This window comes from Catharus ustulatus, chromosome 15, assembly GCF_009819885.2.
Source record: "Catharus ustulatus isolate bCatUst1 chromosome 15, bCatUst1.pri.v2, whole genome shotgun sequence".
In the NCBI taxonomy this organism is placed as follows: Eukaryota; Metazoa; Chordata; class Aves; order Passeriformes; family Turdidae; genus Catharus; species Catharus ustulatus.
In genome coordinates, this window is record NC_046235.1 from 9,616,045 (window position 1) to 9,631,810 (window position 15,766).

Here is a 15,766-nt window from a genome sequence, read left to right on the forward strand (position 1 = left end):
CCAAACAATATAAATTCTTACTTGCTGTGCCAAAACCAGGCATTTGGACCCAACAGTGAAAGTGTACCTTTATATTCTCCTTCTATGAAAATGTTTATTTAGATTGAGGAAGGAGAATCAGAAATTTTAAGTAGATCCAAGCTTTGTAGTGTACACATTGCAAGTTCTTCTGCTGTTCTTCTACCTTGTATTCTACTGAATCTTGTCATGGTTGGGTGCAACACAGGAAATGGTACACACTTAGAGTGATTGATGTCCTGTGAATGCTAAGGACAGGACCTAACGTGCCACTAATTTACACAAGGTCTGTGAAGTATCTCCAGCAGCTTCTATGTGAGGGAGGCTTCTGTCATCCTGTTACAGACATGAGCAAACAGTGCCCATGTTGAGGCACCACTTCCTTCGAGGCTGCTGTGAGAGCTCTTCTTCAGGCAGAGACCAAGCATAACCCAATCCCTTCAGCCATCACTGTCACCAGAGGTAAAACAAGGACAAGAGCCCTTCCACTCACAAGGATGAGGCAGCATTAGCAGATTGAAAGCTGAGGCCCTGAAATGAAAGGCAACAAAGGCGCCAAAATATCGCTGTAAGATTTCTTACTATGATGCAACATGTAAGAAAGAAACAGGGTCATAAGAAAAACAAGGGATATATTTTAAAAATTATTATTATTTTACCATACTTGCTTATCAAATTTTAAATTTTAATTCAAAAGTGGACAACAAATAATTTTAAAAATATATGCAAAGGAGAATGTATGCTTAGGGCTGGAAAATAGTTCTCTAACAGCAGGTTAACACACTCCCTGTAGGCTACACTAAGTCTGGTAAGTTTGAAACCAGTGGCAATCCCCAGTCCATTTTGGTGGCAATCCCACCAACAGGGCCAATCCTAGAGTGCAGCTGGATTCTAAGGAATCATCAGTCACCTCTAAGATCGTATCTTTTGTCTTATTTTAGAACTGCAGCAAAGGAAATGTGATTTTTTTCCATGTTCAAAGAGTTTCCAGATAGAGAATTTTTTTCCATACACCTGTGAACAGAAGTTGAGCAAAAATGAGACAGAACTATTACTATATACCCACCCAAGAAAACCCAAACTCACTCCTCAACCATGTACTGAGCACACCTTTTTCCTGATTTTGATAAGATTTGACATGAACTACCTATTTAAAACTCCTTCAAATTTCAAGTAAAATTTTATTTTCTATTCCAAATACTTGTATTTCAACAGCATAGGATGGGATAACACAATAAAAATGCACAGACAACATGTTAAAGAACACTTTCATCTTTAGCTTTTCTTCTGCAGTTTATTATATAAATTACACTTTTCAACATTTAGAGCACTCACACTTCAGAATAGAAACACCAGTGCAAAGAGTGGTTTGTCCATGTGCAAGGAAGTTACTGTCCCCACTGACACCAGTGGATGAGGCTCAAATGTAACTCCTTAGTCCACAACTAACAATAGTGTGACCTAACTGTGTGCACGTTGTAGTCAACAGAAACACTGGACTTTGGTTGGTAACAACCAAATATTTTGACAGGACAAACAAGAGAAGAAAAATTTGACCTCCAGCAGACCTGTGAATTCACTGGGATTGGAGACCACCTCCATCATTTTTCTGAACTGACTTTATTTATAGTAAGTGAATTCCAAACATTCTATTTGATGCTCAAATCCAATTATCAAAACATAAAGCTCCCATGTATGCAGGTATTGTACTCCAATGAATGCCACAGGTCACCTTTGGCACATGATAATCAGGACCTGAACACAGAAATAATCCTGATCTGGTAGAGAATAAATGAGAAAGCTTGGAGAGTTTTCCCATCTCCAATGCCAATAATTGTTGCCGAAAAATGTATTAAACCAAGACTGAAATACAGCAATCATATCTCAGTTATACAATACATATTAGACTGCAATTTTAATTACATCCAAACAAAAGAAATCTTATTCAACCCAGAGATGCTAGCAGCTGGGGTCACTGCTGTGAAATACAGGCCACTGTCAGAACTAGTTATTAAGATCTTAGAAATCTGCATTCATTTCTCTTAAGGAACTGTTGCAATGTAAAAACAAAATGAGACAATTAATAAATAACATATTTATTAATGAGTTTTCTTTTTCACATTGTTTTAAAGTGATGTTCAATTGAAATCTGCATAGTCAAGAGTGCAAAAAAAAAATTTCACGTAAGTCAGACCCAAATGTGAACACTACTTTTTTTGAAGCAAGACTGGTCACAGTCATAGGAATAAAACAAAAATAATTGGCCAGGGAGATACAGAGGGGGTGGGGATGAGAACCACCAGGAAATTCCTCATCAGTATATTTGTCTATTAATGAAGTCTTCACACAAAGACACACAACACTCATTCACATTCATGTGCGCAACAGAATGCAAACTACAGAAGAAAGGTCCTTCCTCTGCTGAATGAAATGAAGCAGAGCAAGATTAGTTATGTATTTCACTGAGCACTGATCACCTATTCCAACAACATACCCAGGTGGATAACACAATTTCCAGGTTTCTTCATGCCCTTATTACAATCACATTTCAGCCACCATCCCACAGCAGAAACCAGGAAATCAAGAGCGTTTCCACAACACTGGGAATTATTCTTAACACACACTTTTAAGCACCATCACCTCCCTTCCTTATTAGTTTTTTAATAGGATTACCCCTTTCTTTAGTGCTGTTGTTCACAGTTGGTTGGAAGAGCAGGTGAAGAGGACCCCTCCACGTCCATGCAATGGATCAGCCTGTGGAAGTGCAGCAGAACATCTCCACCTCCAGCTTCATTTCCATAAGCACAGGCAACACAGTCCCCAATCCCTCACATCAACACCACAATATGACTCTGCAAGTAGTACTTTTAATATTTACACCATCTAGTGATTTATCTGTAGTTCTCTGCATTATAACCATCATCAGAAAAAGCCAGAGGAAAAAACACAAAAGGCATGTAGTGGTGAGAGGCCACTTCTTGCCTCCAGTTTGGATTTATGCAGAGACACCATTCTACAGCTGAGCACGAGTTTAAATGCAGAATTCTCTATGCTGGGCATTTGGAAATTCATCCAATGCCCTCGCACTGTACTGCACCACACAGAAACTGGGCTCAGTGCTTTGCATGTGATTCTACAGTAATAAACTTCATTTACAATTTATATTAATTAGGTTCTGAATTATTCAGATGCACAATCTAGGACTGTGGGGAACTGATCATCAATATTCAATCATACCAGCTCAGGTTTGAGCAAGGAATAAGTCTCATTTATTTGCTTTGTACCTACAGCCTTTAAATCTGAGATTCAAGCCCAGAGGTCAAGAGAAAGTTATTTGTGAAATGAAGCAAGTCGGAAATATATTTGCTGCCATGGATATTGGAAACGTAAGGCCTAAAATATTTTGAAGAAGATGTACAACAGGAAGTAAAAGGGATTCAGTACAACTTGCAGTGGTTTGTATTTGTACAAGGACAATACAAACTACATAGTGAAACTCAAACCCATCATAGTGAAATGGTGACTCCAGGGCTGAATCCCCACCTTCATTCAGCAAATCAGGAGTAAAACATGCCCAGCACAAGAAAGCACCAACTACAGCTCCCAGTCAGGATCAGTAAAATGTGCTGCAACACCCTTTCTTCAAAGATTATCTGCTTTCTCCTTGGGGAATTAACACTCTGAAGCAGGGAAAAGCAGTCAGAAACTGGAAAGAGGGATTGAATTTTACCCCAGAAGTGCGTGCCCTGGGCAGCCAGCAGCTGCCACACTGGCCAGGTTTCAGGGCAAAACCACGTAAAAGAATCCATCTTGTCCCAGTTCAAAATACCAAAAATAAAACTGGCCCATGGGTGTGAGCTGCTACATTTTCAAAAGTAGCAATGGAAACACATTTTTTTCCCGGAAATTTCATGGGCAAGTCTTCTGGCAGGCCCAAAAATGAATGAAATTGGAAACAGTGCAGTGGTATTGTTATTTTCTTCAAAAAGAAACTGTATTTCTTGTGTCACATCAGGGGTTTAATTCAAGAGACCAGTAGGTTAAGACCACTTTTGTCATTAGTTTGAGATTTACTTTGGCACAGCTAATTTTCACTATTTGTCTTTGTGGTAATTATAAGGGCATCACAGTAGATTTTTCCTTTACTATGGAAAATCCTAAAATAAATACAATTTAGTAGTCTGAAAAAAACCACCTTACTCTAACCTACAGTGAAACTACTTTGTGGCCTGCTTGTGTTTCATGAAAATATCCCACCTATTCAGATCAGCCTCACTAGTTAAGACACATTAAAATGAAACATTTCCCATTAAAGATGCCAAAAACTGGATTTAAATTTATTGCATGACGTTGCATAAGAAAGTGTATTATTGAAAACTGTAAGGCATCATGCAATTATCCATTAGGTAATTATTTATTATTCCTTGAAAGATGGTTATATACTCTAAAGTTATAAAACCAGTTTCAAAAAAGTACATAAAAAATTTAACATAAGCATTAAATATTTTTCACATGTTCATCGCTTTCAGCTGTTAAAAAGTGCATTCAAACATACTGCAATGGAAAGTTGCTCTGACCAAAAATGGTGCTAGAGACTCATTAAATTAAAAGCTGCAAAAGGATGTTGCATGGGATTAGAAAGCTCACAGGTTGTGGTATTTAAATTTACAAACTTGCTTGAAATAATTTTGCAATCTTCACACTTACAATTTAGCATCAATGATATAATTAGCTAAAAATGTGTATTTTTAAAATTGAATAGTCAAATGAATTCAAGTTACATACAGTGAGGGATCAAATAAGGAGCAGACAACACTGAGACCTGGGCCAGGATGTGCTGCTGTGATTTTGGCAGGGATCAGTTGATGTACTGGGCCATCCAGCGGAACCCTTCCCCGTAGCCTTGTCTCTTTAGCACACTGCACATGAACACCTCCAGGGGCCTGGCATTCAGGTCCTTCAGTGGTGTGCTGCCCTGCAGGGAGACACAAACATTCCCTTAATAAACATCTATTCCACATAGACATTTGCTTCTACAGAATGCCCTTATTTAACTCGTGTTTGACACTGGAATTTTGGAAAATAAATTAATCTAAAATCATAGAATGGGTTGGGTTGGAAGGGACCTTAAAGCTAATCTCATTCCAAACCCCTGCCACCAGACCAGGTTGCTCCAAGCCCTGTCCAAACTGGCATGAAAACACTTCCAGGAATGGGGCATCCCCAGCTCCTCTGGGCTTGACACCTCCACAGAGAGACCAGAACATGTGACCTTAATCTCAGTAACTTGTATACAAGAAATACACTATGCACGTTGTCATGTGCATCCACACTGGAGAGGGGGAAGTACGTGAAACCAGAATGGAACAGCTAACATGCAAAGAGAATTTTAGAGCTTATATCTGATGTTCAGTCACAGTTCCCTCTCTATTTGCAACAGTTTTCCAACGAGATAAAAAAACCCATTTGCTACAAGTTTTAGGACTGACCAAAGCAAGGGTGCAAGGTGCTTGCTTGCCAAGATCAGCACAATGCAATAAAGCTGCTGTTCAACTGGAGATTCACAGTTGTGTCCATGCCTCATCAAATACATGCAGTGTAAAGACCAGAAAACAAGAGGGCAAAATGCAGCAAACAAGGAAGTAAAGATTTGTTCCTGGCTGACCTAAACTCTGGCACTGAACTTTTAAGGGAAGCACCTAAGAGTGAATTGCAAGGCAGGTCCCTCAGCATAGTCAGCTAATGGGAGCTGTGATTGGAAGCCACAGTGGAACAACTCCGTCAGCTGCAGGGAGGTTACTTTCCAAGGGCCAAGGACACTGAGCATGTTTCTAATGCTATCAGAAGTTGAAGTATGAAAAAAATCGCCTTGTTGCTACGCATGCCAGTAGGAACTTTTTCCTTCTCACAACCTACAAACTTCGACTTCTACAATGGTGTAAATCTATTTCTAAGCTTTAGGCAAATACGTTAGGTGGAAAATTATTAAAGCTTGCACTTGAAATGAGAAAAGTCCCTAAAAGATTCTATTCAGTTTTCTCTTATAATTTGCTCTATAACTATAGTCTCTGAAAACTTTAAAAATAATGCATAAGAAAGTTGAAATACTAAAAATTATTCTAGATACAAATACATTTTCTCTGAAAAAACGTGACATTAAAACAATATAACAAGTTGTAGTAGATATACATCTAACACACACACACAGACTCTGGGATTCCTTCTATATACTGTCATTATGTACTAAGTACTTTATAAACTGGAAAAACATTTATTTTGTATAGCTGGAGCAAACCAGAGTCAACGAAGGAAAAGGAGCAATACCTTTCCTGTTGTCTGGCCATACAGACCAAATGTCTCTCGTAACCTCTCTTCACTGATGGCTTCAGGTCTGTCAATCTTGTTACCAAGAATTAGGATAGGCACATTAGCAATAGTTTCATCTGTCATTAGTGACTGCAAAGGAACGGAGAAAGGAGGACTGATTAATTTAGAATACAGAAGGTCAAATCACTACTGCTCACTTGCAGGTGGCAGCAGAGGTCTGTTGGGCATTTGAGCTTAGTTCTTAGAAGTTCAAACTTTCAAAAGCTCAGTTAAACTTACATCAAGTTCTTCTTTTGATTCAAGCAATCTTTCATGATCTGCACAGTCCACCAAGAACACAACACCATTAATTGCAGGCAGGTAGTTTTTCCACACTCTGCGAGCTACATGGAAAATAAGAAATAAAAATAAAAGGAAATTATCTCCAAATACAGAGTGATGCACATTGGTAATTAAGAAGCAACAGGTGTGTGTGGGTTTATTAATCTTTTTTTTTTTAATTCTTAACGTATGTTGCCAGTCTTTGGGATGCAATTTCATGTTTTACAAAGCTTGAAATAACAGAGCAAAATTATAATTCTCTCTAATGTTACCACTGTTCTATCCCACATGAATGCTGATGTATGGAAACGTTTTTTGTTTCCCCAAGAACTATGTCAACATAGGTAAGTTTGAAGGTAAATATAAGGAATTCAAAGTACAGAACTTCTCCTCACAGTATTAGTCAAAAGTTTCTCCTCTACTACAGCTCTTGCCAATCTTGTGATTTGTGATAAATGGTGTAGATGGGCAAAAGAGCAGCCAACGTCTTTTATGCTATCACAGAAGAGTGTGGGAAGTCAGACTCTGCAGCAGGGCCTTTTTCTGATTGGTCTTTCTGATTGGAAGCAAACTCCAGCCCCGTTCAGAGACACGCTCTTACCTTGAGCATGTCCACCCAGATCGAAGGTAGTGAAAGTCATGCCAGCAATTGTCAGCTCTTCTGAAGCTGGAAATAACAGAATTATGTTCTAGGTGAAAATTATGCAGTGCTTTGGAAAAGTCTGGCCTTCTAGCACGTAGATTTTACTTTCTTTTGGTTCTTTCCAGTATTTTGTAATCCAAAAAGAAAATGGGAGCAATACATTCTCTCAAAATCAATGCTACATATGTGTATCACCAAAATGTCACTAACCATTACGGCATGTGTGAAATATCTACAATGCTAAGAACAGCAGAGTATTCCTACACTATTTATCCCTACATATTACACAAACAACAGTTGGCTCTGGCATCTGGTTTGCAAAAAAGATTTTGCATTTGGCATTTTGTTTTCAATACTGTTCAAGGCTTCTCCTCTTCACATCCTTTTCCAATTTCTCACTTCCTTACTGGACTTCCCCAATCCACATTTTCAACCTGTCTTGAAGTTTTTCTCCTGCAAGGTTACCAGGATAACAATTACACAAGCAACCTCTGAGACACAAACACTGATTTTCCAATTATACAGAGAAGCTGTTCCCAAAAATTGCTAGCTCCTATTTCTTGCAGCTTCTATAGTACAAACTCTCTGTTCTGCTTGTTATTCACCTTTTAATTTTAAATATAGCACACTGAACAATCCTACACACAGAGTATTTTTAAGATTATTTGAACTATCCATGGATTGTAATCCCAAAAATCCCTTTGTATCTCCCCAGTTGCACTGGTGGTTCTATGATATATAATAAGATCCTGCTTTTCTTGCAATTCTTCAAATGCTTTCTAGCTAAGGAACAGCACTATTAACTTACTGGGGTGTAACGTGGGGACATGTTGTCCCAGTCTGTCATCTTTGAGCATGTGCAGCAATGTAGTTTTTCCAGCATTGTCCAGTCCAAGAAACACTAGTTTACCTGATTTCTTGTACAGTCCTAAAACAAAAAAGGACCTAGTGATTAATCAGTTCAACCAGCAGGAGTTCATTTTCAGCACTAGAGATGATTTTGCTCCTCGGTACAATGTGTTACAGTCACGGTACAAAATACAGACCAGGCAAACTCCACCACACTTTTATCAGTGCCCTTTACCCATGTCATACAAATGACATTCCCACTTACCATGAGCCTGCTCCACCAGGTAACATGCAGCTTACAGGATGCTTGGCAGGAGCAGGAGAGACACACAGTTGGTGCGAATGTGTCACGGAAATGCATTGCATTATCTTAGGAATAGCATGGCAGAACAGGACTAAATGCCAGAGTAGTTTACTCTGCCCCAGCAAAAGGACAGTTCTGCTCACAGGTGGGCACAGGTGGGCAGAGACCCAGCATTAACAGCAGGCTGTGGACCATGCACCATCCTGAACCTGAACTCTGTTCAGCTACTGCCAGTTACAGTAAAACACTCGTCCGAGACAAAAGGAAAACTCAGACCTCAATCAGAGTAACACAGAGAAACTGGATTCAACATTAATAACCATAATTTGTGTATGAATTCTTCAATATTGATTAAAAGTAACTTTTACCTATACCCCCAGGAAAACTTGTCTTACATTTTGAATGCCATCATTAGGGCATTCTGACACACTTTGTCCCATGTGACAATGCTATCCTAACAGGAATAAGAAATTTTATTTTTCATTGGCTGTCATCTTTATAAAAATGCCTTCTGCCTTTCTTCTCCCCCTCCACTAATAACCCCAGAAATGCAACAGTTGCTATGAAGTAGAGGAAAGATGTTTAAAACACGAAGACCATATTTTCTTAAATTGGGGATTATCAAAGGGCAATTCTCTTACAACTTGTCAACACTGTATCCTCTGCCAGAATTAGCTTTCATTGCTTCAAACTCATTAATATTCAAAGTAAAACATTAAGATAAATTAAATTTAAAACCAAAAAATCAATCCTGTTTTGTACTGAAAAAAACCATATCTTCTGTAATGTCCTATCCTGACATGTTGGATGTTCAGCCAGCCTCGCTGATGCCGCGGCATTGCAGGGGCAGAGGCACCTTTGCCCAGCAGACCTTTACACCACTGCTGTTTGCTCACCTCTCTCTCGCCCTTTAAGCTAATCTCAGGGACCACATTCCAGCTGGACATGTTTTGTAACTTGCAGGAATGAATAATCTCTCCTATTCTTCATCTTATTTCATTCATGATCTTTATAACTCCAGGTCCTGTAGAGTGTCTTCACAGTTCTTTCAAATACAACAACTCTAAATTCCCAAACTCACCTTCTCACACACCCATATATATTAACTACTAAACTACAGAGTGGAAGACAAAGTGTTAATGTTTACAGAGAAAGAAGAGGACAAACATTTTCATATAGTAACTTACAGGAGAAACTCCAGTTCACACTGACCTTATGAGTTAAATGGAACTCTAGTAACCTATAGGAAAACAATAATATTTTTGCCACTCTCAGCCTGCACATGCAGGAGTCTTTGATTCCCAGTCAGACATTGCTGGTTTCATCAAAACATTTCAAGTTTCCCAAATGTCTTTCAGAGAAACACAAGACTAACCAGACTAAGTAGCCATACTTCAGCTATTGGCTACATCAAGACCTGAGTTTTTATATATATGTACAAATTAAAAAATGTTTTTGTGCATTCCAAAAGTATACTTGTGCAGAGATGCTCTTCCTAAAGTGATCCTATTAGCCTTCTGACAGGACAGCACAGGGAACTGTGGGAGTTTCCCAAATGTTACAATCTGCCTTCTTCAACTCCAAGTAGAACGAAGAATGCAAAGACAAAGTGTTTCTTTTAGAAAAAGAGGGACATACAAAAGGGAGTTACTTCAAGCACCTCTGTCTTTCAGCAGAATTAGCCTTTGCATAGACAGGAATGGAAGAGCAAGCCAGTGTACAGTAATCACTGTGCAGTTAAGGAAGAGGAGATAAGAAAGATTAGTCAACTTGGTTAAAAGTTCACTGGCTAACATTTTGATAGCAGGCCAGTGGTCTGACACTCAGTACAAAACTTTCAACTTTCAACTGATAAAAGGCAGGTGGCACAGCTTGCTATGACTTCTTAGCCTCAAATGCTTTTTGACCACTTCAATAAAGTCTTTCAAACTTGGAAATTATGCCTTTTACCTATAGGATCTGCAACTTCTGATCCTTTATTCAGTATCCTAACATTAATTCTCCTCGTGGTTGTGGGTTTTTTCACCCTGAACTGATATGGATTGCAGACCTTTTGGCCACAGAATAATTTTCTGAGGTCTTAAGTAGATGCCAGTAAAGCTTCACACTGATTTCTGTGGCACAGAACAAAAAAAATCATAGAATGATGCACTGCTGAACATGAGAAAAGGCCTCAATATCTGGCACTAACTTTTTGTAGACAGTCCCTCCTATCTGGATTCTGAAATTATATCCTCATGCGCAAAAAGACTGAATTAAAATAATTGAGTTTAGCTCCTTCTCCTTACAGCAGAGAAAAATCAGAAGACCCATAAAAGCCAACTGAATTACACCAGTTTAAATGCAGTATGATTAGAAAAGTCCAACCTATTATGATAATGAAACAAAATGCAATTTTTGTCAAGAAGGATTAATGTAAGATGGAGTGGAGAGCACACTCTGGAAATGCTCAGTATTGATAAGTGAAACTTTTGTTTGAGTGTTACTGAATGTATACCAAACCAAATATTATTATTTGCCCAGCAGTCTTATTTGAAGATAACAGAGGTGAACAAATATTTTACACAAGAATAGCAGAAAGGAAAAGCCCCAAACAATAATGACTTACCTAAAAACTGCAATACACTACTGAAACCACTGTAAATCCAATCAAATAGGAACATATCTGAATCTTATAGTCTGAAATAAAGAGAAAACATGCATTTAAGTTCTGTCAGAACAGCACATTAAGCATTGTAAAATATTTATAGGTAACAGAAGTAATTAAATATCCTGTGTTAAAAATTAAAAGAAAATAAATTTAGTTTTGGTAAATTGTATCATAGACCAGCTAAGTGACAACAGCAAAGACTTTCTCCTCCCTTGGGAAAACACTACACGGACTGAAGTCTTTGCAGGAAGTAAAAATAATTTTATTCAAAGTACAATTTGTTGAAGGTATGATCAACTGAAGATTTTAAAGAGGATTTTCACTTTCCAACTGGGAAAAGGTGGCACTTCAGAGAGGGCACTAGAGGGATATCAGGGCAGATTCAGTGCTCCAGCCATGCCTGGGAGCTGCTGGGGTTCAAAGCAGAGGCAGTAAGAGCTGAAGAAGTTTAGTGGAGAATGAATCTAGAGAAGATTGATACCAAATAAATCCTTGTCCACACAGAACCTGCCTGTTTGGCTTGTTATGGAAAACAACTACCAAGCACTGGCACAAAGCACTGGCATTACCCTTCAAAGACAGTGACCTCCTGTATTGTCCTGCACAGGTTGCCACAATTCAAACCTCAAATGGAAAGGTTTTGTTTAAAAAAAAAACACCAGACCCCTGTATTTTCCCATTGAATTCTTTCATCTTAGATTAAAGAACAGAAGGCTGAGCAGAGAGCCAGTACTAGGTTCATTGCGTAGCCATAAGCGATTGATTTCCTAACTTTCATCTTAATTTCCTCCTTATCTAAAGTGAGGATAATCATAGAATCATTAAGGTTGAAAAAGACCTCTAAGATCATTGAGTCCAACTGTTAGCCCAGCACCACCCTGTTCAACACTTAAACCAAGCCCCCAGGGGCCACATCCACGGGACTTTTAAGCACTTCCAGAGATGATGAATCCTCCACTGCCTTGGGCAGCCTGTGCCTGGGCTTGGCCACCCTTTTAGTGAAGAAATTTTTCCTAATATCTAATCTGAATCTTCACTGGCAAACAACTTGAAGCTGTTTCCTCTTGTCTTGTCACTTGTCACCTGAGAGAAAACATCAACCCTGACCTGGTTACAACCTGTCAGGGAGTTTTAGAGTGTGATGAGGTTTCCCCCTGAGCCTCCCCAGCTCCCTCCTCATCAAACTTGTACTCTAAATCACACTGAAAGCACCAGTTTGACATAGTGAACTGAGAGTATTTTAGTTCTCTGGGAGACTAAAGGGCAACACCCTTAGAAGCCTTTAGCCAGCTAATTCCTACTGGAATGCATGACCCCTGCAGACACTGAGTCTCACTGCCCTAGAAAAACTGGACTGCACTGCTAAACACAGCTGGCAGGGGCATCCACACTGCTACAGGCTCTCACCACACTTGGTTAGAAGCTGCAGGGCTACCTAGGGGCATCACAAGAGGACTTCAGGGCAGCTCTGAGCCTGGAACACAGCACACAGGAGTCAAAACACAGGTCTGAACTGGCCCAAAATCCAGGCATCTGTCATAGCGACTACACTCATGACAAAGAGTTTCTTTGCTACGCAACAACAGGCACATCAAACAGAGATAATGTGGAAAGAGGACTGAATATTTAATGACCTTCGCTTGCACTGTAACAAAATCTGTTCAGATGATGAAGCACCAGGTGTCTTGGTTTCGTCACAACTAACCCTTAAACCTTTAACCACATCTACATTACTCTGAACAACACAGCAGCTGCAACAGGCACAATTTTTAAGAATACAAATCAAATATGACTGTCAATGCATAAACACCCAGTTACACAACGTCATGACTGAAACTGTCCCTTGCATGGCTAAAAATCAAAGGTCAAGAATAAGCAAACATGGCAGAACACACACGTCAGCAGATTTATTTATTGCTTGAGCAAAATACCAATCAAGAAAAGCCTCTGTGGTGCTTAGGGAAATGATCGACTCAAATAACCTGCAAATCAGGGCAAACAGCATGATGTAAGAGAAGTGCTCAGATTACTGAGGTGAGAATAACTTCAGTGTTCAGTTGTATTAACCTGTTTCATCTATTACACTCAGGTTTACAAAAAACATCAACCAAAACAATCTTCATGTTTTACAGAAAAAACTTTAAGGGGTGAGATTCAAATGATTAACCTGAGAACAGGATTACTCTACAAACAGCTGAAGTGGCATTAACACCGGTTCAATTTCCACCACCATAGGAAAAGTGGTGCTGGAAACAGAGCTATCCAAATCCTCCCAAAACACCCTCCATATCAGCTGGCAGCAATTAAAGGGAAACACTTTCAAAATGGGAAAAAAATGGACAGCTAATTGTAAAGCACACAGGTAATATTTGAATAGAGATATTAAATCTACTCTTATCACACAGGAAAAGTAACTATACAATTCAGAGCTGTGTCAAATCAAAGCATTACAAAACCGTAGTGGCTCTGCTCTGGTTTTGAAAGTTGTTATGCTGAGAGCAAATTCAGGGAAGAGCTGAGGCTGTTGGATATACACAGACTCAAACTCTCAGGCTCACATTAAAAACACCATGAAAGCCAGAACAACAAAGACTCAGCAAACACTGTTCACAAGCCCTAATGGAGACGAGGATACTATTTTAATGGTTGATTTGAAAATAATCCACTGGAAGCGGACAAAAGCTTTGAATGAAAAGCTGTGCTGGACCAAGACAGTCTTTTGATATCAACTACTTTTACAACTCACTGTGTCTCCACTACAAACATACCAAAGTTAACTTTCTAGCATCACTTCAGTGACAAATGTCCACCACTGAAAAATGTCCCCATAACCCCAGTGTTATTTCATCAGCAAAGCATCACCCAGTTGCTCCTGTGGAGCCAGGTCCACCACTGCACAGACCAAGGATGTAGGTGTGAAGCATGAGGAATTCCCATACCGTGGCCTCCTGAAGGGAAAGCTGCTGACAGTGTGGACTAGCAAGCAAACTCACTCACATATCTTTTATCTTCTGAAAACTAGGAATTCTTTTCCTCCTACACTCAACTTGCGCTTTTTCTAGCTAAAAATTCATCATTTCATTTCCAAACCTTAGGACAGCACTGACTTCTAAAGCCTCTCGAAGGTGCAGTAAAAGACAGTATCAGGCTTTTAGAGAGAGTTTTAAATGCCTTTATGGAACAACTAGGAAACAGAAACCAGTGACACCCAAGTGAACAAGTCTTACATGAACCGGGAACACACTGTGCTACACCTGTGTGGGGACTGTCACAAGAGCCAGGGAAGAAATCTCAGTCCAGCTGGACAGCACCTAACCTGTGCCTCAGCCACAGTTCAGTCTGAAACCACAATCTGCAAGCAACAGCTTAGAGCCTACTGCTAAGGGTATATTTTTAGTATTTCAAGTAGGATGTAAACATGATCACTTAAAAGTTATAATTTCACGCATGATCACTGTAACATTATGAAGTATTACAGGAAACAAAAGTCAAAATCCCTAGGAAACTCAGGGGATAAACTGAGATTCTACAACACAGTTTACTCTTTGATTTGAAACTGCACTTGGATATTGTATTTTAGAAGCTGAGGAAAGGCACAGTTAGAAAATGAGGTAACAGCATAGACCTTCTTTAAGTATTTTAATAATTTTTGACAGCAACTCGTTTTTGAGACAGCAGAGTTGATCTGTGAAGATACCACTACCACACACGAGTTCCTAAGGGCACCTCATGCAGAGGTTTAGCCAGCCCTGGCTCACCAAACCCAGCTGTCAGAGCACATCCTCACTGCAGGGCTGCTGCACCATTCACTGACTTATGAACAAAACCCTTAAAAGCACTGACTTCTGAAGATAGAACAATACTTCAAACAAGTATTGCCACGTCGATACAAGGTGGAAGACGGCTGCCCAGGGAGCTGCAGGGCATCTGTGGGTTATGGGGTTACTTAACGCACCTCACCATCGCAGACCCACTGAGGCAGCGCTGCTCGGGACCTGCGAGCACCGTGACAGCCTCACGGACCGGCCCGAGCAGTCCCAGGGCTGTGCCGAGGCGAAAAGAAGAGGGAGGCCATGGAAGGGATAGGAGAGAAGGCAGGGCCCGCCCCAAGCCCCTCGCGGCGCGCTGCCCGCGGCCCCGCGCAGGCCGCAGTTCCTGGGGGCGTGCAGGGACCCCCGGCCAGGCCCCGCCGCAGGCCGGTGGCCGCTCCCAGCAGGACACGGGAACGGCCCAGCACCCTGCAGGGTTCCCCCTCCGGCCAGGGAGAACAGACATCGCACCGCCCAGCCCGCTCACCCACCGCCGAGCCTGAGGTGCTCCGGGACTCGAGCAGCACCAATGCCGACCGACACCGACACTCACCCGCGGCTGCGCCCGCTCCGCCCCCCGCGGCTTCTTCCGGCACCGGCGCCCGCGGCGTACACACTCGGGTGGACTCGGCTGTGTTCGGATGTACTCGGTTATGTTCGAATGTACTCGGCTGTGTTCGGATGGGCGGGCGTCGTCTCGGCCGGGCTGCCTTCGGCTTAGTTCGGCTGGGCTCGGCTCGGTTCGGTGTGACTCGTCAGCGTTCGGTTCGGCTTGGCTCGGCTCCGTCCCTCCGCGTGCCCGCCCAGCCCCGCCCCTGGCCCCGCCTTTGGCCCCGCCCCTTTAA

The 15,766-nt window shown here is 40.9% G+C and overlaps 1 protein-coding gene across 2 annotated transcripts; it reads right to left on the reverse strand.

The window, feature by feature from the left end:
- Positions 1–1,274: 1,274 nt before the first annotated feature.
- On the reverse strand, positions 1,275–15,727 carry SAR1B (secretion associated Ras related GTPase 1B). 2 transcript variants are annotated; one of them, XM_033073217.1, is made up of 7 exons: positions 15,475–15,727; positions 11,071–11,141; positions 8,118–8,237; positions 7,268–7,333; positions 6,625–6,728; positions 6,343–6,474; positions 1,275–4,993 (listed from the first exon to the last, which is right to left on the reverse strand). In XM_033073217.1, the coding sequence occupies exons 2-7, from the start codon at positions 11,123–11,125 to the stop codon at positions 4,877–4,879; spliced, it is 594 nt and encodes a 197-aa protein (XP_032929108.1). In that variant the 5' UTR covers positions 11,126–11,141; positions 15,475–15,727; the 3' UTR covers positions 1,275–4,876. The 2 variants fall into 2 exon arrangements, with proteins under 2 accessions (XP_032929108.1, XP_032929107.1); XM_033073216.1 differs by having other exon boundaries at positions 15,413–15,727.
- Between the last annotated feature and the right edge of the window lie 39 nt (positions 15,728–15,766).

Coding starts and splice junctions, on each gene's coding strand:
- SAR1B (XM_033073217.1), bottom strand. CDS start 11,125: ATGTTCCTATTTGATTGGATTTACAGTGGTTTCAGTAGTGTATTGCAG. Junction 7,334..8,117: donor TGTCCCCACGTTACACCCCA/GTAAGTTAATAG, acceptor TGTTATTTCCAG/CTTCAGAAGAGCTGACAATT. Junction 4,994..6,342: donor ATGGCCAGACAACAGGAAAG/GTATTGCTCCTT, acceptor GTCTCCCTGCAG/GGCAGCACACCACTGAAGGA.